Genomic DNA, 24,946 nt, shown 5'->3' with positions numbered 1-24,946 from the left:
CAAGTCACAATTACTCCATTTTGCATCATGATACATTTACGTAATTCTCTCATTAGCGCCCTCATTTATCGTGAAACATTTTGCTTCATTATTTGTCACTTGCAGGCTGCCATAAGCTTAGCTGGTGTTGCTGTGATACCTGAACTGATTTTGGGCTACAAATGAAATACACACACACACACACACACACACACACACACACACACACACACACACACACACACACACACACACACACACACACACACACACACACACACACACACACACACAGGCAGATGTGTGTCCCAGTGCCCCAGGAAACAATGTGCCAGGCGCGGTGAGACTGACTGAGAGACGAAGCATTCTGCAGAAAGTGGGTGGTATACGAATCAAAGCTACACGTGGAAGAGACAGCACACATGCACACACAGAAGATGAAAGATGGATGCATTTCTTCCTCATTATCGGGTTCGTCAAGCTGCAGAACACTGAGGTAGGAGGTTCCTGAAGTGTTTTAGTAAACATGAACACGGGGCGCATGCAGAGGAGTCCATGTCAGGGTTGCCAGATGAAGCCAAGCCAACACGCACGCACGCACGCACGCACACACACACACACACACACACACACACACACACACACACACACACACACACACACACACACACACACACACACACACACACACACACACACACACACACACACACACACCACACACACACACACACACACACACACACACACACACACACACACACACACACACACACACTCTCTTTCTGTCCCTCCCGAATACAAACACAGAAATACGGCAAACACAAACAGCATTTATCACAGCGCCGTCTTTGTGTTTACGAGTCCATTAACTGGACTGTCTCCTCTGCTTAATTGTGTGCTCACACAATTTGGATCGATATTGCTCTGTGCCTGTGGCCAGAAAAATGATGTGTTTGAGTAAGTGTGTGTGTGTGTGTGCAAGTGTGTGTATCCAGTGCGCTTCCTTCACGGACATTTAGGCAGTGTGTCACCAAAACAGCAGGAGTGGCCTTGCCTTGCACACTACAAATGGTTCTTTTATGACTCCTGCTCGCTCTCTGGGGGATCAGACTGCTATTAAACATCAAGCATCTCCTGATGGGGAAACAACCAGTGTGGCTCGCTGATGATTTAACACCAGGTTTAGACCTTTGTTGGTGCTGTACTCCTGAACGAGCAACAGTGACTTTGGGCGAGGCAAAGCTACTGATTTGATACCTGAGGTGACATACAGTATGTGATTGCACAAGGGTGGGGGGTTGGAGGGGGGGGGGGTCTTGGCAAAACAATTACTGAAACAATGGAGAGGCACGACGATCACAATCAAACACACCAGAAAGAGCCATTACCTTTCTCTGGGTCCCGGGAAGCAGGAGGGAGGGAGGGAAATAAAGGAAAGGAATGGAGTAGAGAGAAAAGAAGGTGGTGACGCAAACATTGGTAAAGAATAAATGAGTCAAAGAAGGAAGGATGAGAAAACATGTGGTATGCCAAAAGATGTAAAGGGAGCAGAGGGTTGAATAGAAAGAGACAGGGGGACAAAAAACAAGAGAAATGTTAATACACACACCCAACTCTGAAACACAATGCTCTTTCACCTCAATCACGGTCTTCCTGCGAGGTGTGTGTGTGTGTGTGTGTTCATGAGCTGAGGTCTGTGTGTTTTTTATTTCAGTGGCTCAGCGTTACACAATAATATGACACAGCACACATTTCCTGTTAGATGTTCCAACGCACTCGTACACGCACACACACACACACACGCACGCACACTGTTGCTTCAGATTTCCCTCCACCTTTTCCTCCTCCCCATCTCCCTTTCATCCTCTCTGCATTCAATCTTCCTCTCCTCACTCTCTTTCCACGACAGGAGAAGCCCAAAGAAAAGGACAGAGTTGCAACGCAAAAGATTCATATCAGCAGTGAAACTCTCACCGCTCTCTTCCATCCTGTGGAGTCTCAGGATGAATAAAGAACAGAGGCTTTCATTCAAACACGTCTGCCTTTGATTCTTTGATGATCCACTTATACCTCATTCACACCAACGGTGTTTCAGGGCCGGTTCAGGGCTGGAGCTTGAAAAGCACCGGGGTTTCCTGCTCACACCGCAGTGGAGCAGCCTCTTAGCTCCGGAATCCGGTTCGTTTCAAGCACCAAAAAAATTGTCCGGCCAGAGCAAAAGCACCGCATACGTCACGCTTACGTCGAGGCGGGGGCAGGGGCGGGATCAACTCCTGAACAACAACAAGAAGCCCGCGTTTTATCCAGCTTGTACACAACGATGGAGAAACTTAACAAGCAGCAGTGGTCCACTGAAGAGACCTACTACTTACTGGGAATCTGGTCTTCCGAAGAGGTACAGAGGGGTTTCCGCGCGATTTGGCTTTATGAAGCAGGCACGCAAACGGTTACGTCATGGCACAAACGATGACGCAATGACGCAGCACCAGTCGGACTCTGGGCAGTGTGAAAAGAGCCGGAGCTAAACCGAAGAACCGGTTCTGAACCTGAAAAGCTCTAGCACAGAGCTTGAACCGGAGTTGCGTTGGTGTGAATGAGGTAGGAAGCAGTCTGTGTGCTACGTACCATGTGTGTCTGCATGTGTTCAAATGCATATTTGTCTCTGTGTATTTCCCATTTTTGACTTCCATTCATGACTTTTCCTTTTGCTCCGAGTCCATTGTATTTCTTCCTGCTTCATTTCTTCTTCTTTCTTCACTTTGAGTCACATTGCTGGAATTGAATTTCAGTGTCAGGATCCTGCAAGGACCAAAAGCTGCTCTCTCCACACCTCTGCAATATTCCCCTTTCTTTGATTTTCGTTCCCACTGATTTGCATACAAGTGTCAAAGTGTTGCATACGCTTTATTACTGATGGAAGAACTATGATTCAAACACAGCAAAGACTTCTTCCTACAAAACTTCTACCGTGTGTTTATGATCACAAGTGAATCTGTCGGCCATTGGTCAACACTTTTGTTCTTTCACACCGGAAATGAGCCAGCAATGAATAATATCAAGCTTTTAAAATACAATGACTTAAGCCTCTTGAGGCAGTGAAATTACAAAACTGTCTCTTTCATTTTGACTATAATGCCTAATTTAAAATGTTAATGAAGGTGATCACAACACCCAGGCGTTATCATTAAGTCCTAAAGTAATACTGTCATCCACTAATAAACGCATTACATATTTTAGGGCATTTAAATAAATGAACTAATTGAAATGCATAATCTGCTGTTTTCCTTTTCTCCACATTAAGCTTTGGGAACAGATATTTAATTCTTGTGGGGGATTTTCAAATTCATGTATGTATTCATGTGTGGAAATTCTCCTCTCTACATGTGAAATAAAGACATTTAGATTCCAATGATTGTAACGCAGATATGAAAAGACACAGGATGCTTTCAGGCAAACAGCTTTTTCAAAAGATTTGACATTTTATGGAGACAGAAAGAAATGGGTGTGTTCTTACTTTGACATTAGGGACATTTATCTCTGATCTCGGTTAATGGAGGGGATGACACATGGTGGAGAGAGGCAGGCAGCCAATCAACTAAAACCCCAAGATGGATGACACATAGACCTCAGAGGTTTTGGGAGAGTTTTTGGCAGGGAAGTGAGGAAGGACGATGATGGATATATCAAATGTCAAAAGAGGGGAGTGATAAAGGCGAAAGACCAAAAAGCAAAAATGAAAATCTGGTAGTAAAGTAGAGAGGAATGAGACGGAGGTGTGAGACACTAAGTAGAGAAAAAGGTTAAACGAGGTACGAGATGAAAGGAATGAAAGCAGAGGGATGAGTTAAAGCAATACTCCCACCACTCATGTGTTTTTTCCTCTCTCACTGCTCCCCACATCTTTCCAAAGCGGAATAAAGGACGACTGACTCACTACCAATCTCTCTTTGATCCTGGCCGGCTGTGAGGCAGCCTCGCTGAGAGGATGCGTACAACTCGGAGATTAAATGAGGTCACGACTGCAGATGAACTGGAGTCTGCAGCTCTGACATCACCCCAGCTTCAGCAGGACAAACAGCACGTAGCAGCATTAGCATTTGTACACTTACTGTATGAGAATTTACCACATTTAAACATGGTTCAGTCGTTGATATTCAGGGCCTGATGCATTTACACATTTCAGTTATATTTGGATCTCCTATACCTACAGTTATTTTCCTATTCATTGAATTACATACAGGCCATTCAAATATATTGTTAAAATCTCATAAACTGCTGTCAAGTGCTGAAGACAAATGTGAGACGAAAAAATAATAATGCAAAATGCTGTAGACCAGTGATTCTGAGGGGAGGTTGTGAAAGTGATGTCTTTGCAACCATTAAAACGGTTTTCTGCATGAAATTATTATATCTCTATACACATTGAACACTACACAGCTTTATTTAAACTCAGTTTGCATCAAGATTATTCTTACATTTTGAAACTGTGAATTATACAAATCATGTTTTATAACTTATTATTAAATATGGTAAACTTGTATTTGAAGTTGAATTTCATGTAATTCCTTTGTTTCTGGTATAGCTAACCTTTGCCTAGTATATTAAACGTAACATGATTCCACATTGTTTACTTTTGTTACCCATAACATGAGAAGAATTACAGCTAATAATTAAAAAGGTCAATGGATTGAGGGACATCAGCAAAAACGGCTCTGTGTTTACTTTTTTCCCCAAAAGCATTACAATTGGCTATTTGTACTGATAATACTGTATCATTCAAATGTTTCCACAAACTTTGTAAAGAATGACTTCACGAGGTGCTAAAATGTTGTAATAAAACCAAAGTGTCCACAACGGCTGCAGTAAAAGAGGCATTATAAGAGGCTGTGAAAACAACACGTAAGTATTCCCCCCGCTCTGCCGCACGTCTCCTGCTCTGAAGCTCCCAGTATCGCTCAGTGGAGACTCCCCAAACCATCTGTCACACACGCACACCGACACACGGGGCGCCGTGGCATCCCACACACTTCACACAGACTTCAATTAACAGCTTTACAGAGTGTCTGGGCCGCTATGTTAATGAAATTACATATGCATGGGAGGCATGTGGCGCAATGGTCTAGTGCAGGTACAAACCCCACTGCAGTCAGCATGTCGTTGTGTCCCTGGGCAAGACACTTCACCCGAAATTGCTCCTGTGGGGATTGCCCACAGTATTGAGTATGTAAGTCGCTTTGGATAAAAGCGTCTAACATGTAATCAAGTTTTATTTATATAGCACATTTTTAAAACGATTTTTGGTTGAGCCAAAGTGCTGTACATACAATAAAAACACTTTACTACAATAGCAAACAGAAGACAATAAATGTAATGTAAAATTATGCTAATTGCACAGCCAAATGCTGATTAGAAACGTCGGAGGAGGAAGTTCTTGTGACTCCTGTCAGCAGAAAGAAGATGGGAGGGAGTGAGGGCCAGGTGTGTGTGTGTGCAGTGTGTACAGTGTGTACAGTGTGTGTGATCCGGGGAAATATGTTGCACTTATTGATTGTGACTGGACTGATATGATTACAGTGTTGTGACTTTGGCAAGAGTCCAAAGAAAATGTGGATCTGATCCAGTGAGATTCATCACTTCTACGTGGCAGGTGAGAGCAGCGCTGAGTGGAGACAGCAGCTTGATGGTGATTCAGAGGAAAGCCCTTTCATCACACAAAGAGAATACAAAAACACCTTGCAGGCATATTTATATTTAGTAGCTGCTTCACTCCAATCGTTGTCCTTTGGAAAAAGCTGTTTTTTCTTGCAACAGCTGTGTGAGACACTTTGTTTTATAAGCTTACTTTAAAACGTAATGCAGCGTGAAATCATCCTCCATTAAGCAAAGCACTGCAGTTTCTTTCATCTGAATTCAATTATCAGTAAAAAGACTATATGAACACAAAAAGATGACAGCTATAATAATATTCATGAGAATTATAAGAAGTAGCTGAAGATGAAATCCACCCTAAAGCTCCCTTTGTAAGTGCTGAAAAAGTGAAGAAATACTTACTGCTGTCACAGCCTACAAATGCTTTTTTATTTCCCTTAATCTGCTCGACAATCCTCAATTTCCTATCGTCTAAACTTAATAAATATTGCAATACACTGCTGTGAGGAAACTGCTGATAATTGTGTTTGCAGAAAACAGCGTGTGTTGCTCATGACTGAAGCTGATTGTAGTTTATTGTAATGGAACGTAGAATACGGCGATAAAAATAAAATAAAAGTCACAGATAGTCAAAAAGCAGAGATGAAAAGTAAACACTTTAGAGCGCTGCCGACAGATATTGGCTTAGTATTACAGTAGTACTACACTATTGATGCAATGCTAGTGTCCACTAACTGGTATTTCAAGTTGTGTCATTAGCATGCTTAGATATCCAATATTATACACTGAACAAAAATATAACCGCAACACTTTTGTTTTTGCTCCCATGTCTCATGAGATGAACTCAAAGATCTAAAACATTTTCTATATACACAAAATAACCATTTCTCTCAAATATTGTTCACAAATCTGAAAAAATCTGTGATAGTGAGCACTTCTCCTTTGCCGAGATAATCCATCCCACCTCACAGGTGTGGCATATCAAGATGCTGATTAGACAGCATGATTATTGCACAGGTGTGCCTTAGGCTGGCCACAATAAAAGGCCACTCTGAAACGTGCAGTTTTGCTTTATTGGGGGGGTCTGGGGGGGTCCGAAAACCAGTCAGTATCTGGTGTGACCACCATTTGCCTCACGCAGTGCAACACATCTCCTTCGCATAGAGTTGATCAGGTTGTTGATTGTGGCCTGTGGAATGTTGGTCCACTCCTCTTCAATGGCTGTGCGAAGTTGCTGGATATTGGCAGGAACTGGAACACGCTGTCGTATACGCCGATCCAGAGCATCCCAAACATGCCCAATGGGTGACATGTCCGGTGAGTATGCTGGCCATGCAAGAACTGGGATGTTTTCAGCCTCCAGGAATTGTGTACAGATCCTTGCAACATGGGGCCGTGCATTATCATGCTGCAACATGAGGTGATGGTCGTGGATGAATGGCACAACAATGGGCCTCAGGATCTCGTCACGGTATCTCTGTGCATTCACAATGCCATCAATAAAATGCACCTGTGTTCGTCGTCCATAACATACGCCTGCCCATACCATAACCCCACCACCACCATGGGCCACTCGATTCACAACATTGACATCAGAAAACCGCTCACCCACACGACGCCACACACGCTGTCTGCCATCTGCCCTGAACAGTGAAAACCGGGATTCATCCGTGAAGAGAACACGTCTCCAATGTGCCAGACGCCATCGAATGTGAGCATTTGCCCACTGAAGTCGGTTACGACGACGAACCAGAGTCAGGTCGAGACCCCGATGAGGACGACGAGCATGCAGATGAGCTTCCCATAGACGGTTTCTGACAGTTTGTGCAGACATTCTTTGGTTATGCAAACCGATTGTTGCAGCAGCTGTCCGAGTGGCTGGTCTCAGACGATCTCGGAGGTGAACATGCTGGATGTGGAGGTCCTGGGCTGGTGTGGTTACACGTGGTCTGCGATTGTGAGGCCGGTTGGATGTACTGCCAAATTCTCTGAAACGCCTTTGGAGACGGCTTATGGTAGAGAAATGAACATTGGATGGATTATCTCGGCAAAGGAGAAGTGCTCACTATCACAGATTTTTTCAGATTTGTGAACAATATTTGAGAGAAATGGTTATTTTGTGTATATAGAAAATGTTTAAGATCTTTGAGTTCATCTCATGAAAAATGGGAGCAAAAACAAAAGTGTTGCATTTATATTTTTGTTCAGTGTAATTAGAGCCCGACTAATACTGGATTTCTGAAGCAAATCCATTATTGATTTGAGTCCTAAAAACATAATGAAGATATATTGGTGAGTATTATTTTAGCATAAACCATAATCTTTTAAGGATCCTCTTCACATGGTTGTCAAAAAGGTATGCCTAAGATAGCATTTACAGTTGATAAATAAACCTGCAGTGCTCTATTAATATTACATATTTTTTCTAATATAACTTCATATATACATTCAGTTTCCTCATACCTCATTCATCACCTACTTCTGTCCACTTTCTATGCATTACAGTAAATGCCAAAAAGGATTCCGTCCTCTCTGATTTCCAAAGTTTCTCCCTTATATGAACTGAAAGTATGAGAACATGTGATGTGTTGCACAGGACGTAAAGCCATACAGGGGAGATGTCTAATTTCAGGCTACATAAATGACTTGAGCTGGTGAATAAACTATATCACGTCACACATGTTTCTTATTGTTTGTAAAAATGACAATGACCTGAAAGACCTGTCCGGAGAGTCCTTGTGCCTGGTTTTAAACACACACAAGATAAAATGTCATGTGTGTGTGAATGAAAGAAATGAGGCACCTTGCTGCTTTCAGTTTGTAGGCTGAGCTAATGTAATCTCCAACTGGCTCTAGCTCATTTCTTAAAACACAGAGACTGAATATTGTCCATCTTCCCATCACTCCTCATCTCTTGGCAAGAAAGCGGACTTGCAAAACCATATTTCCCCAAACTATACCTTTTATACTGAGATGGCAAAGTGACCAAAAGAGTTTATGGAGCAAGATGTGGGAGTTAATGTGTGTGTTACTAAGAGCAAGACCAGTAAAACACAGATGCTGTGGAGCAGTTAAAGTGTGTGTGACAGCAGAGCAGAATAAGCCCCTCTGCAACCTGGTGAATTAGTCATGGCCCACAGCCATTAGGCCTAATGCAGAATGTCTGTACGTAATTACCTCTCTACACCGTAAACTTGTTTACAGCTCCAAGATGAGCAGCAACAATGAGCAGCCGGGGGCAGAGAGGGCGCAGCGATGAAGGAGGAGGAGGCACCACCACCACACGACATACACTCCCTGTCTCTACACACACTCACAAGGCATGCACAATCACCAATATTGCCCAGGGCGGCAAAAAACTAGGACAAAAGCAAGTGGAAATAAAAAAATAAAACTGATGTCTACGGTGTATTAAACAGCGCACACAGCCCACGGCACTGCCTGTGTGATTTGAGCAGAGAGTTGACGTTGTTTACACCAAAAGCAATGCATCAGTTTGATTAGTTTGCCTCGGTGCCTATGCATCATTTCTAAGAAAACGCAGAGATTTACAGAGCTGGTTGTGGAAAATGGTGTCACTAAAAGGGAGAAACGCACACACAACACCAGTTTGTGCAGCTTTGTGACCCAATTCAGAGCATTTGGTGTGGCAGAGGGAGGGGCAACGATCTGAGGAGGTGAGCAGCACACGTGGCAACACTCATCGTATTTCATTACATATTTAAGGGCAGTGGTAGGTGGGTGGGCGAGATTAAAAGACAGAGAGTAAGGGTGTGCGTGTGTGTGGTTGGTGGGGTGAGGCATGAAGGGCAGAACGAGTGAATTTGGGTGGGCGAGAGAGGGAGAAAGATGATGTCCTGCTGTTCTCTCTGCTCTTGATCATTTATACATCACACTGCTCTGGAGTGTGTCTCAGTGTGTGTGTGTTTTTTACACAACTGCGTTATTCTCAACTGAGACCGAGCTTCAGTGAGATGTCACTTCAGTATGACATCCCATGCATGATCTTACTAATGTGTGTGTGTGTGTGAGAAAGAGATAAAGAGGGAGTGGGAGAGTGCAGGGATTTGGTGTCGAGTTAGTAAAGAGAAACGTTGCGCTCCTCTCAGTGCAGTTGGGATCATATCGTTCGCATGTAACCTAATTAGCTGGATGTGCCATAAATCATTATGTTTCATGCAGAGTATAGCCGTCTCTGTCTTGTTCTACTTACAGTGATGTGCTCATATACATACTTTTTAACGGGTTACTCAATTAACCCACAACAAGTTTCCTTACTGGATTGATTCATCTTTTTCAAGCATATCAAACTGAACAAATGTACCGATGCTTTTCTCAATTTCTTTTGTAAATGGGTTATTTTTAAGCTTTGGATTTAGAAAAAATACTTTGAGCTGATATTCTTTGCAATAGGGTCTGTATGAGTGAGAGTGAGAGCAAAAACAATAGTTTATTTAATCGTCTCTTTGTAATTTGGGCGAACCCATCCATAGGTCATTTTGGAGAAACCAGCTCGAGTGCGCTAGAATTTGAAAATACACAGCAGGAAAAAATCTGCCTCTTCCTTCAGACTTCCTTACAGAGCCCCTCCTCCAACACACACGAACGCGCACATGACCAATGAGGGCACGAGATAAGTTTGTGCACAGATGGAAGGCTGACAGGCAGGTAGGCCATCCAGTTATTTTAGCCGGGCCGGCTAAAATGATTGGTCGTGCTTTTTACAGTAGGCTTCCACAGATGACATTTCTTTATGTCCTTAACCTGTCTGCCTTTTTTTTCCCCTACTCCCCCCCCCTACCCGACTTGTAAAGCGACCTTGGGTTTCCTGAAAGGCGCTATAAAAATATTATATATTATTATTATTATCCACAGCGCCCTACAAAAACATAATCAGAAACCAAATATTTCCAACATGTTGAGTATTCAAATATATTCAGTCTGAGAGCACATCTGCTGTCTGTGGTCTGAACCGTCTGAAGAGAGACACTGCCTGTGCCCCGCTGCGTTCAGCCCTGTTTGATCAGCATCACCTCACACCACCGCCCGCACGGCCCGCGACCAGAGAGGGTTTATCGGGAGGAGATTTATTGGCTGGTGGGACAAGGGAAGGGATCTATAGGAGGAGCAGGAGGACTAATCCGTCAGGAAGACGGGGATTACCGCAGGTGTGCCTTACAATGCTAATGTAAGAGAGAGAGGGAGGAGAAGGACGGGAGAGAGTAACACCTAAGAAAGAAGGAGGAAAGAGTGTCTTTGTGTGTGTGTGTGTGTGTGTGTGTGTGGCCTAGCATTACTATACTTGTGGGGACCTAAATCTGTTTACACAGTCACGTGTGGGGACTCGCCTCCCTTATGGGGACATAATGGAGGGGAATCATTCATTTTAGGGTGAAGACTTGGTTAGGGTTAGGCATGCGTTGGTTATGGTTAAGGTTAGGATAAGTCTCCAGGAAATGCATGAAAGTCAATGTAATGTCCCCTGAAGTGATGGATACATGGTATGTGTGTGTGTGTGTGTGTGTGTGTGTGTGTGTGTGTGTGTGTGTGTGTGTGTGTGTGTGTGTGTTAGTCTGACTTATGATTCGGGTCTGGAGAGGGAATGGGGACCCAGCTCCAGCCATAATGACACTTTAGAAAATGAGGGTTTCTGGGAGGATGCTGGGTGGACATATCCTGACACGAGGCGTGCAACTGTGTGTGGAGAAGTGGGAGTGATGGATTGTGGGTAGATGGAAGGAGCTGACGTGGAGGAGCGGTGACTTGCAGGGAAAGAGAGAGGTCTGTACTGGGCTCAAATCGCTGCAGGAGTGGGGAGGAAAGGCCATCAATCACTCTGGCATCTATCGAGTGGGTCTAGGTGTTCAGGCCTCGTCCCAGGGGGCCCTCAGGGGGGGTATTGCATGTTAATTAAGGTTACAAGGGGTTTGACATCGGCAAACAAGCTGCACTTCAACTGTGACGACATGACTGGAAGAGTGACTGTTGCTAATTCAACGATGCAGGAACTCTCTTCATTGACATGAACGGAGGAGATTGCTAGTGTGCTCAGGATTAAAATATTAATGATACCTGAGGCTTGCGTGCCTCTCTCCTCCTCCCTACTCTCTCCTCTCTTCCTCCTATTTGATATCCTCTCCTCCTTTTTTCTACATGCCACAGCTGTCCACAGAAGGTCAGCAGTGGAAGGAAATAAGTGAGAGCTGTAGGGAATAAGCAAAGCACTAATGAATATGGATGACATGTGGAATCAGTGTGTTTGTGTCGTACTTGATGTGTGTGTGTGTTTGCTGATGAGCTATTAGTGGAGAAAGGTGACAACAGTTTACTTCAATAGCAGGAAACGCACACAGACATCAGCGACACAGAGACACTGCTGAAGACGTACATCACAGCGGGACACGTCCTCAGCTTTTAAACACTAAGGAGTCAATCCTAATAAGTGTCACACGGCAAGGACACGAAAACCAGCGGGACCTGCCCCCCTAATGCCGTAAATCATTTCACCCCGGCTGTTTGTTCTTCGCTTAGCATCTTCGTGCTCATCCCTCATCCTCCTCTTCTTGTTATGGGAGATACTAAAGAGGGGGAATTTCCACATATGCATTCAGGGAAGGCATTCATCACACGCTCACACACCTTCACTTAGGTGTGTGTCCTCGCTTAAACAAATTCAGAGTGCAGCGCAAGATGTATATGTAAAAAATAGAGCAATATCGAACAGCTCCAAACAGCGGTGACACACACATCCAGACTCTTTAATCCCGTCTTCCTCAATCCCCCTTCGCTTATCTCCCCCCTCTCTTTCTTTCTTTCACTCTTATGCCATCTCTTTCTTATCTGCTTTCTCATGTCTCAGTAACTCCAGCTGCAGCCAGCCAGAGAGAGAGAGAGAGAGAGAGAGAGAGAGAGAGAGAGAGAGAGAGAGAGAGAGAGAGAGAGAGAGAGAGAGAGACAAAGTACACGGCTTGGAGGCTAAGAAGTAAATGAGTGAGGAAATGAAGGGAAAGCTAATGTATAAAAGTATTGCTGAGAGCTGTGTGCTGTGTCCTCTACACTAACAGAGCAGTAGGAAATCAACAGAGGAGAGCGGGGGGGGGGGGGGGGGGGTGATGTTGAGATAGAGGAGTGTTAATGAATGACTTTAAGTGGAGGGGATGGAGGGGTGAATGAATCAGAGATGGGGGTACTCACACAGGCAGACATGCTCGCCCAGTTTCAGACGACTACTTCCTTCGTTAGTTCCAAAACCACGGTGACATTGCTAGAGCCGTGGCACCCAGAGGTGAATATCTCCTCCTCTGCCTCTTCTCCTCCTCTGGGGTTCCTTATCCCCTTCTCCTCTTTCCCTTCCCTTCCCCTCCCCCTGCTTCTCTCTATCTCTCCTCCTCCTCCTCCTCTTCTTCCCTCGGCTACACCTTTTCTCTTCCTATCTTTCCCTACGGTCGGCTTCCTTTGCTCTTTGGTCCGAAGAGCCTCCTGCTAAGTCCTGCTCAGAGCAAGCAGAGAAGCGTGCACTGCCGCTCCCTCCCTCGCTGGCTCTCCGTCGCTCTGAGGAGACCCCACTCTCTCTTTTCCCTCACACACTCTCCCCTGTTTGTCTGAAGTATCTTCCCCTCTCCCTCAGAGGCTGCTATCTTTGTCTCTCAGTCTCTCGTCTTACTGAGGGAGGGAAACAAGAAGAGGGGAGGCTTACACCCTGCTAAAGTGCAACGATGGGACAAACAAAGAGAGGCAGAGAGCAGAAGAGGCAAAGCCGTGCAGCCAATGGCACGAGAGGGAGGCAGAAAGAGCGCTGGAGACAAAGAGTGGAAATAGTGCAGGAGCATTACAGACAGAACGAGGGGATGGAGAAGTGGGGGGAACACAGACACACCTGCTCATTCTCCGTCACACACACACAAGAGTGCTCCTGGTATAGACCTATGATCTCATCAACACACACACACACACACACACACACACACACACACACACACACACACACACACACACACACACACAAACACACACACACCACACACACACCACACATACAACACACACATCACAGCACACCACACCACACCACACACATCACACACACACACACACACACCACGGTTTATGACTTGCTGATTGGCTCCAAATATAGACTTATGACTTCATTGAAGGAGCGAACAACCCCACCCCCCCCCCCCCCCCCCCCCCCCCCCCCTTGTCCTTCCCCACTCATTCATATTGAATCGGGCAAGGAGAGAGAGGGAGATACATTGAGGACAGACTGGGAACATTCCTCAGATGGATGGATAGAGAAACACAGGACACTTTGCAGTGCCCTCCATGCAAGCATTTAAAAGCATCTCTGTCTCACTTTCACTGCTGCCCTTTCTCAAGCTCATTGTTTGAACTCTGTGCTCCCATTCTCCCTGTTCTCTGTCACATTCTCACGTTACATCATTCAGATGTGTTTTTCTTCCTTCTGCCTCTACTAACTTCAGTGGATTATATAACCACCAGTCTGAGTCGAAACGCACAAACGCAGCCAGTCATAAACTAGATAGTATCTCATCATGTCATTTCAAAACCATGAGCATTCATGCGTTTCTATAACAGCCTTCGCTCTACAAATCTTTCCACAAGATGCATTAACATGGCTTCAGGGATTTGCACACATTCAGGGGTGTTAACTCGATGTACCGGTTCCTATCCAAAGGTGTTGTGTGGAGTTGAGGTCAAGGACTTTACAGATCGATCAAGTTCTTTTTTTAAGGTTATTCTTGTGATTGTTTCTTTTGAAGAAAATGAAGAACACTAAATCAGGAGACAAACTGGGATGGACCAAGAGGACAGCATCATCTCACCAACACTGCTGAAGACATACCACAGCACCAGCATTAGCAGGTTTAGAAGTATTTTTAAGTGATAAGTACAATTCATAAATAAAGAAATCATGACTCTACTATACATACATGAGCCAACTCAACCAACATATTAAATAATACAGTTAGAAATACATAGCAACAAACTAAACTATTTTACATTTCATTCACTGACAAATGATGAGTCTCTTGTGTATCAGCTAAACCACCTACACCTCTGGAAGCAGACTGATTATACAATAATGTAATGATCACATCCGAATACATGCTGTAAAGCTTTCTGAGATACACTTGCCGAGCATATACAATCTAGTATAGTTTGCATCTATTGATGCAACACTGTGACGGAGCGGATCACATGAGTGACTCACTCCGCCACTGACAGCCGACACACACACACGCACACACAACACACCAAACATTTCGGAGAAAAGACGGAGCTGCATCACTTCCGTGTTTTAAATTCCTAAAAATGAACCATGCAATTTCTTATTTATTTTTACTTTTGTTAATTATGGGGAATGACGGTTAAGAGGTAGTTAACCTGTGTATGTTTGGTGCAGATAGTTTCCTCATGTTGGAGGAAATTACATTTATGTTGACAATGTGGTTTGGAGTTGATTGTGTCACCTGTTGACGGTGAGCCTGTGGGAGGGGCCATGGGTTCAAAAGGGACGGTGTTGGTTCCTTGTGGGGGCGGACTGTGTCACTCGAAGAATGTTGCAGTGAAGGCAACAGCTGGGATGTGTTCGGGGGTTTGTTGCAGAGAAGGCAACAGCCAGAACACGTTTACTCTGAATGAGTGATGGACGGCCTGTTTTTGTCTTTTATTTTTGTTGTTTACATTGTGCTGGTTCCGTTTTTGTTTTGTTGCTGTAAATAAAGTTGTGGAGCTTAACCCAACCGACTAGGCCAGTGTTTTTTGAACGGACAAATAGAGCCCCGTCACAAACACAAAAAAGTAATTGGAGATGAGCAAATGTGTTATCCCATACAATAATTAGCAGTGAAGATTATGCATTCTCTAACAATAAGTTTCTGTATACTCTTTTTAAAAAACATGACTTTATCAACCTGTTTTTTGTGCATGAAACACAGTAAGGCGTTTCCAAAACTTGTAAGCACATACATGACTGAAGAATAGTAAGCTGTAAAATGCTCCTTAATTGATAATAAAGGATCAACCTAAACCAATAATACATCTACGGAAAGAAAGTACTCATGGACAGGAGCGTCTACATATATCGTCTTCCCTCTGAATGCACTGGCTTTGAGTATAGTGCACTCTTGTGGCAGGACTAAGCTATTCCGACCTCTAAATATATTTTCCACACACACACACACACACACACACACACACACACACACACACACACACACACACACACACACACCACACACACACACACACACACACACACACACACACACACACACACACACACACACACACACACACACACACACACACACACACACACACACACACACACACACACACACACACACACACACACACACACACACACACACACACACACACACACACACACACACACACACACACACACACACACACACACACACACACCATAAAACAATTTGCTGAACATATGGAAAGAGGTTTCAGAGCACCAGATATGGTCTGAGTCACACACATTCCCAGCCAGGGTGGAATTATAATACATTCAAAATCATGGGCCTGAAACCGAACTGAAAAAAGCAGGCTTCAGATTTTAAAGTAGCGGTGGGAGGAGAGGATGAAGAGATGAGAATATGTAACACTGTGAGAGAGGGAGAGAGAGATGGAGTGGGAGAAAAAGGGATAAGAGGGAGAACTGGCCCGAACCTCCCCTCTTCACTACACACTTTATCCATTACCGCTGAGAGACAGCCAGGGAGTCTCTCTATCCTCTGAGACGGAGGAGGGTGGAGGGACTCTCTTTCTCACCTTCTTTCTCTTTCTCTATTTCACATACACCACTAATGTTGTGGCAGTGTTGCTGTTGAGGCAAAGAGAGAAGAAGAGTGGGAGGCTGCATCCAACAACCACCCTCTGTGCGTTAATGAGACCGTGGCAGAAATTAAAAGACGACGAGAAATACTAAATAAGAGAAATGTAGAAAGAAACAGAGACAGGAGGAGCTAGATAGAAAACTAAGAGTAAAGGCAAGTGAAGAGAGATCAAAATTCATTTTAGCCAATTTCTTAACAGCTGATTACACATGTCAGAAACCTCCAACCCGCTCTGACTTGTTTAACATTTATCATCGAGAAAATATTTCTATACCATTATCAGTGTATGTGCATGTTATCATAATGCACATACGCAAATGCACCTCCACGCCTCATACATATTACTAACTATGCACATATGAATATTACATCAGCACTAATGTGTCCAGATGTGTGCCGGCTCTGAGTGTTTGAAGTGGTTGCTCCATGGACTAACCAACGGAAACCCTGAAGGGTCCATATCAATGAGGGCTTAGCTTGCCCCCCTATTAGCGGCTGAGCTAGCTTCAGCACACTGTCAGCTCAATAGTGGAAGTTTGAGATCGTGGGACATTGCCAGATCACTGAAGGCCTCAGAGGTCCTCGGTATGGAACGGAAACACGGAGCAATGAGCATCATAACTGAGTTTTGAATGCAGTCTGTGCAAATATGCATTAAATAATAATGAGGCTGATTTCAATTATCTGAAGATACGGGAAAACTCCTGAATCAGCTTCCAACACGCATCAGTGTGTGTCGAGAATGGCCATAGTAGGCTAATGCACATCAATACAAAAAAGTGTCATAAGAGAAGTTGGATAATTGTGATGTCCACCTACCTGTCGTGGTCCCGGCCCACGCCCCAGACACGGATGCTAATGATTGGCTGAGAGTGGAGCAAGCTGTGATCATCAGGGTCAACGAGCGTCAACATGCGGTCCTGAAGCACCAGCAGCATCCCTTTACCCTGTAACCCAAAAGCCAGTCAGGAAACCAGTCATTTAAAAAAAGATATCACAGCTACACAAATTGTATATATTTTTTTACTTTTATCTTATCCTTTATTTTTTACACAATATGGTTTGAATCAGGTGAGACAAACTGGACTGTATTCCTTGTCTTCATTTTAAATCTCATGAAATAAATGAGGTTTCTACCAACCCATCTCAATTGAATCCACATATACATATAGGGCAGCACTTGCAAACTTCTTATTACATTTGGTTTAAAAAAACCAAAACATTCCACTCACACACATGGACGTTTAAACTGCGGAGGCTGTGTGTGTCAAGGTGTTTTGTTCAGGCACAAAGTAAAAAGTGAGCTATGGCATACATAGTGTGTAATGTAAGTAACACTGACCTCCCCCCCAGACGCCGGCGGAGTCCCGTATGTCTCTCCTGCAGTAGGACAGCTGCCTGATACAGTGGTGCACGGCCACACTGCTCCTGCCATCGCACAGGTCCTGCTCTGCCATCTCCATCCAGCCCAGAGAGCGGACCGGAAAGGACTTGAAGGAGCACCACACACAGTTGGAGGATTCAGTTGTCAATTTCATCAAAGATCTTTTAGCAGTTCTGGCTATCATATTGTCAGTATCATAACACTGATCTTTCTGATATTATTTGTGATATTTCACAACAGGGCGACATTGCTACAATAAAGTCTAACAGGGCAAGAATCAAGGTTAGTTAGACAATTAGACAGAATACAAATAATACAACAACAATAAATGATAAATCACATTATTTGAAGTCCCCTAAAATTACGTAATAATCAATACTAAGCAATGTCAGTGTCCAAGATATAAGTGCTTAGTTATTGTCATCATAACTGAAAAACAACAACAGGGCAGAGTCTGGAAAAATGTACAAAGGTTTAATTTAGCTCGCAGAGGTACAGTACAGTATGTACTAACAGCCACTGTAACATCACATGATGGCAGGAGAGCAAGAACTAAAAGGGGAGGATTGAGGAAGACATCAAATATGAAAGACTGTGTGTGTGTGTGTGTGTGTGACTTTAAAAGAGCTTGGTTTCTACCACAAAAAATACCTCAATGCTTAGTAAGCAAGCCCTGTTCAAGTTTCAAGTTTCAAGCTCTCTCAACAGGGCAGGCGCTAACATACAGGTGAGCATTCACTGGTGAAAAACACTTCTTAAGGTCACTTGTGAGGTCACTGTGTTGGCTAACAATGATCCCTGATGACTTACAGACATTTTAAGAGTCACTTAGACCAAAAAAATCATAACCTAAAATAAGTGGCTTGACCTATGTTGGATAATATTATCTCTATCATATCAGAGAGAGAGCCAGAGAGAGAGAATCGAGAGAGACGAGAGAGCAGCACGAGAGTATCCCCGAGAGAAGCAGAGAGACTGAGAGAGATGACGAGGCGGAGATAGATCTTGTACCTCTCGCGATCTTCCCCCTCTCTCTCTCCTCTCTCTCTCTCTCTATCGCCTCTCTCTCTTCTCTCTCTCTCTCTCTCTCTCTCATCTCTCTCATCTCTCTATCTCTCTCTCTCTCTCCTCTCTCTCTCTCCTCTCTCTCTCTCTCTCTCTCTAAACCTTCACACATCCTTAGATCATATCTGAATTGCCACACTTATGCCCCGTGTTTCTGGGTTCCTCTGAGAACTACTTAGGCTTATACCTTATATTTTCTACTTATTTTTTTTATTAAACATCTCAGATTTGCCTGTCGCAACATTAGTTTGGGAGAAAACGTAAATGGTACTTTTGTTTTGGAATCTTAAACATTAACTGTATATAAATAGAGCATATCATCTTTATTTTATGCCGTGAGTACACAACATTTAACTTTTAATATTGAACTATTAAAATATGTCCTTTGCATAATGGTGAAATTCAATAAGTATCAAAGAGGTTTCTTCAAATCAGACTCACAAAAAAACAGTTTGGCTGTAAACATGTCTATAGCTCAGTTCACAAAGTAACCACTGAGTGGCACTGCAACAGATAAGAGAGAGGACTGAGAGCAGGTGTATTACATCATGGAAAACAAAGCAAGATGCCTTCCCTTCATTAATAAATAGATAATATGCTGAAATTATGATATTTTGTTCAGCAAATAAGGACCGACGGAGTTAATAAGAGAAGAATATGTGCTCCATCTCATTTTATTGTAGCATGTTTTCTCCTATGACCTAATGAATAAACTCGCTTCATGTTCGACTCTCTTTCAATTACTTAGTTTGTGCTACAGATCTGAAATGTCTTTTTACCTTTGCACTGTGGTTTATGTTTGTACTCAATGCGTGGAGTAAAAAACAAGAATCTTAATCCAAAGCATATACCAAAGCAAATTCCTCATATGTGTACCTACTTGGTAAATAAAACCGATTCTGAAAGTATGAAGCACTCGTGTGTAATTGCAATTTCGTAGTCCCATCTGGTCACCACACATATTTGTGTTGAGCAAAATAAATCATGAATCAATGTGAAAGAGGGAACTACTTCTTCAGCAAATAAAGTTGATATTTGTATTTATCTGGTTAATAATCCAGGCAGGATGTTCTCAGCCACAACGTTATTTCATACACATTTTGGTTTTACCATTGCCTCGGGATCGGAGAAGGTGTTGTTGAGGTCCACTGTCTCCAGCTGGGCTGGGGCGCTGCAGGGAGACATCAGACATAACATAAAGTCAAAATATATATTTTCAAAATTAAAACACACTCAATATATTATAGGATATGTGTATTACTTGATATTAAGTGAAGCATAGCGGAGGGTAGCCCCTTGAAACGCCTTCAGACTGGGATCTGGATAGACTGGATAGTCCTTCAGCTCCTGGAGCCAAAGAGACATTCAGAGAGAGAGACATTAGTGACAGAGACTGGTGAGGGAATTTAGAAGATAACAAAGAGACAGATTTTAATATGGATTGTACCAAGTTATTTGATCTTAATCCTCTTAATTCTCATTTTAAATTAGTATAAGTGATATTCATCTCTGTTGAATATGCACCTCAGACTGGCCCTGACTGAGATTCACTGTGGGCTCATTTCAATCTAATAAATGCAGCAGTGAACGCAGAGATATATCGACTACAGTCACACCATTAAGCTTTTAGAGGATAATGCATACATAAGACTTTTATGCAAAGTGCAACTGAGATGAACCAGAGCTGAACTAAAAGCTATAAAAAGCTACATGTGGTGCTACCATCATCATGTAATGTCAGAGAATCCTTTGTTATGTTTTTAATAGTGATTGTACAACTGTGGAGCAGTTGTGGGTTAAAAGGCTAAAATGGAGTTAACTTAAACCATTAATATACTGTATATGACAGCAATGCATTTGAACTTCTACAGAGAGGGAAGCAATTTGGATTAAAGCTGCAAGCAACAACAAACAGTTCCACACGCAACCATGTGTGTTGGGGGAACTGGTGGGATGCCAACTTCCTGACAAATTACACAAAATGGCTGTGACACAAAGGCGCTCCATGAAAACAATAGATTTGAATTACTTTTCATTTTCAGTGTCTTCAGATTGTGCTGACCGAATGTGAAGTTGATTGGATTTGATCTGAAGGACGAGTTTATTAAAAACACCCATGGCTGCTTCGTTAAAGTTTGGTAGCACAATCTCACTCGCATGCTAAGGGTTCAGGTCAATATGTTACGTGATTGCTGCCCATGTTGAATCTCATCATCTGTCATTGTGAATCATTTTCTGTACTAAATTGTACGCCCAGGTTAATGTGACTCTGACTCACACTGGCTGCGCAGGAGGTGATGTTGAGATTTGGTCCAGATGAGATGACATCATCGTAGGGGGTGGAGGAGCAGGAGGAGGGGGAGGAGCCAGAGGGGGAGGGCACCGGCTCCACCGAGCTGCCAGATATCAGACTGCTGGGGCGCTGTGGCGAGAGAGGCGGGATAAAGATAAGATGGACAGAATGACGAGGCGTCAGAGAAACAGAGAGGATGGTGGTCACATTAACAACAGCTTTCTAATATGTTGGAATATTGTACACTTTCCAGATAGCAGATAGCAGATAGTATCAAGCGTTGAAATAATTGTGGTCTCCATCTGACCACAATTACACAAAAATAGAGTTGATCCTAGGCTTGAATATAATTTGCATGTCCTTGAATTCATTCTTACAGCTTTCAAAACAAATGTTTGAAATAAAAATTATTTTCACTGATGTAATCTTTGTTGTTATTGTGACCGTTGGTAGTGTTATTGTTGGTTATTCAGTGTTCTTTTGCCTTGAATTTATTTTACATTATGATGTAATGTTAATGTATGGACCCCAGGATGAGTCATTGCTACCTTGACAGTGGCTACTTTTCTCAATGTTCATCGACGGATGGAATATTTCTACAATTAAAGAGGATGGCTCGCTTATACTGTAAATTGATGTGAAAACAAATAAAAAAACAAGCGAGTGGATCGTGAGTTAAGATGTTTCTTAAACTTACATGCTTCACTTTTAAAATAATACTATGTTACTTTATTATTATGGGTTTCAGTGCCATTGTTCAAAATTCATAGAAGAGTGCAGAAAGCATTTCACTTCCAGCGTAACAGTTTCACAAATCAGGGCTTCGGTATTTAATGTTTAACCCTGAGTGTGTTATGTTTTCCTCTTACCTCGTTGGGGGGCTTCGGGGAGTCCTGCTCTTCCTGTGGGGGGCCGTGCTCAGTGTCTGGCTCATTGCTAGGAGAGGTCTGCTCGTCGCTGGAGGCAACAGGTCGGTGGTATTGCGTGGTGCCGGTGGGGATGTGCCAGAAATAGATCTCTGATGAGTCTGAGATCTCCCGCCAGCCTGGGGGCAGGTCCCCCTCGCTCCATACATCTGCTAATGGAGAGCAACGACACATAACACACATTGAGAGTGTTACACAAACATGTACGTGTGTATGCTCGCACACAGGAGGGCTCTACAGAAACACCTGATTGTGACATACATAAGACACACACACACACAGGCAGGGATGGACAGGGTCAATTTCAGCGATGGTCAGCCTGTCCCTATCTGTTGTCATAGAAACTGTGTGGCTCATCCCCTGTAGTCAGACCAAGTGAGCAACAGCATCTCTCCCTTCCTCTCTCTGTTGTTTTCCCCCCGTCTGCCTTCTTATATTACCCTCCATACGCTCATATTCTCAAACTACTGCTTTGTCATCCGTCCTTGGCAATCACCGCTTCCTCAACACAGTTCTGCTATTTTCTCTTCCCATTTTTCCTTCCTTTTTCACACCCTCTATCTGCAGTATCCTCTCGCTCTGTCCATCCCAATCGCTCTCTGTACCATAAGGTGGCTCACAGGGGCCTTAAAGGTTACAGCAGTATTACTGGAGCTACTTGCTTGCTTAAAAACTGGCTTTTGGTACATGTCCAGTTGTAGGAGGCAGAGGAAGGGAGAGATACATCGAGGGAAAGAAAGTGTGATAAAAGCTGACACAGATCTGCTAATGACAAATGTAAGATCAGATGACAAGACAAACACACACACACACACACACACATCGTACCTGTCTCCCGTGGAGTCTGAGGAGAGGGCGTCTCCTGGGACAGGGTGGTCCAGCTGGAGTCTTCATCCTCTGAAGGACTTTCAGGAGTCAGATCCATTCTTAAGCCCACTTTAGGGAGCGCAGTCTCTGCTTGAGGGTCTGTCAGGGCAGGGGGCGCCCGGGTCTTGGTGGGGGTGCTCCTCTCTGCAGCCCGGGCCTGCTTAGGGGAGGAAGGCGGGTACTGTTGCAGGAACTGGTTCTCATTGTTGGGGTGCAGCTCAACCTTGATGATCCGAGGCTGGGAGCTCCGAGGGGGCTTTGCAGGACTGCATGGACTGACCTGAACCTGGGCACACAGCTCCTCTCGGACCTGGGCTGGAGCACGGCTCTGGAGGAGGTTTTGGTTGTCTGGGACCCACTCTGGGCTGTCGTTGGAAGAGGAGGACGTGGGGGAGAGAGGAGCTTCCAAAAGCACCGGTAGCAGGGGCGGCCTTGGTGCAGGTGTGGGTTCATCCTCCTCCTCCTCCTCTTCCTCCACCACTGGCACCACCTCTTCCTGGAAGGTCTGCTTGCTGCCGGGCTTCTCCTCCTTCTGGCTCTCCCTCTCCTTGGCAGGGCTGGCCTGCTCCTTCTCTGGGGAAGGCTGCTGCTTGTTCTCTGGGGAAGGCTGCTCCTTCTTCTCCTCGTTGTCCTCTTTGTTTCCCCAACTGTGGTCCAGATCCCAGCCCTTCCCATGATAGTCCAAGAAGCTCTTGGTCCTTCTACGGAACGGGGGCAGCTGTGAATTGTCTTTTCCCGACTCCAGCCAGTCAGAGCTGGGATTATTGAGGAGATCGTTGTGAATCTTTTCCTCTGTATTGGCCCTGCTCAGCTCCTGCTGCTGACTCTCAGCTCGTCTCTGCATGTTGGCCCCATTCTTGGCCAGTTTGGGGTTGGTTGTGTTAAACATCGAGGACGATGAGGAGTAGAGTGCAGAACTGGAGGAGGACTTGGTGGGGAGCCCCCTCCCTCTGGTTACAGGTTGATTTTTAGAGGATAAATTGTCACTTATCCCCATAGCGCTGCGCACACTCGTCATCGTGTGCCTCTGACGGCTCTTTGGCAAGGTGGCCGAACTCCCTGTTTCCATGGACTCCTTGATGACGTCTCGCCCAAGCAACTGGTTGTATGATGAGCGAAGGCTGAGGGAGGTGGGAGGAGCTGAGGAGGGGCCGCTGCGATTGGCCATTCCCACATTCGAGGGGGAGGAGCCAGAGCGGGATAGAGGAGGAGTTTGAACCGACATCATGGCTGACAGGAAATACGCTGCGGTGATAGAGCTGAGGAGAGAAGAGACACACTGTCAGGAGTCATGTTACACCATGTGCTGCACAATGGGTCAAAATCAATGTTGGTATAAGAGATTATTATTTTAATATACTTTTTTTTAATAAACACATATCATTAAACAATACATTTTGACACAGATCCTTTAAACTATAATTACATTTGTTTTATTATATTTATAAAGATGAAGAGATAGGGAAGGAAGTGTTTCTCACTTTAATGAGTCAGTCTGAGTACAGTCACACTTCTCCTTCCTGTGTCTGCAAGCTTCTCTTATGCCTACTTATTTATATGGCTGGCAAATGTTTAGTATACAAACTACTAAAATAACAGTATACTATAATATAATTTAATCAAGGTTAGGTTGATCACTTTGAAATGTAGTCAGTTACTGCATACAAATACTATACTATTTTTGTAACTAGTAGCATTATCCATTACAAAAAAAGGTTCTAATCCGAATACTTTTGGATTACTTCAACATAAAACAAATATAAATATTGTACCTTTTACTAAAAATAAAAGCAGTTCCACAAAAAGGATTTTTTATTTTTTTTAATTCTCAATTGTATTATATGTAAATAAAATGCATTTTGCATATTCAGCATTTATAGTAGGTCGAGTCAAGTGACCCTTA

General features: G+C 43.8%; 1 protein-coding gene across 6 annotated transcripts in view; it reads right to left on the bottom strand.

Annotated features, from left to right (window-relative positions):
* LOC117555862 (amyloid-beta A4 precursor protein-binding family B member 2) overlaps positions 1-24,946 on the bottom strand; it is a 44,207-nt gene that overhangs the window by 12,786 nt on the left and 6,475 nt on the right. For 2 of the 6 annotated variants that reach the window (XM_034230882.1, XM_034230883.1), the window contains exons 2-9: positions 23,005-24,302; positions 22,120-22,328; positions 21,236-21,379; positions 20,219-20,304; positions 20,068-20,128; positions 17,854-17,998; positions 17,328-17,457; positions 1,371-1,376 (exon numbers count right to left, since the gene is read on the bottom strand). In XM_034230882.1, coding sequence (XP_034086773.1) covers positions 1,371-1,376; positions 17,328-17,457; positions 17,854-17,998; positions 20,068-20,128; positions 20,219-20,304; positions 21,236-21,379; positions 22,120-22,328; positions 23,005-24,271 — 2,048 coding nt within the window. In that variant the 5' untranslated portion in view covers positions 24,272-24,302. Of the gene's footprint in view, positions 1-1,370; positions 1,377-12,825; positions 13,568-17,327; positions 17,458-17,853; positions 17,999-20,067; positions 20,129-20,218; positions 20,305-21,235; positions 21,380-22,119; positions 22,329-23,004; positions 24,303-24,946 lie in introns of those variants that run through there. The other 4 variants (XM_034230884.1, XM_034230885.1, XM_034230886.1 and 1 more) reach the window with 4 other exon arrangements.

Source organism: Gymnodraco acuticeps, unplaced genomic scaffold (genome assembly GCF_902827175.1).
Source record: "Gymnodraco acuticeps unplaced genomic scaffold, fGymAcu1.1, whole genome shotgun sequence".
NCBI lineage: Eukaryota > Metazoa > Chordata > Actinopteri > Perciformes > Bathydraconidae > Gymnodraco > Gymnodraco acuticeps.
Note: the sequence above shows the minus strand (reverse complement) of the source record. Positions and strands in the feature narration are given on the sequence as shown.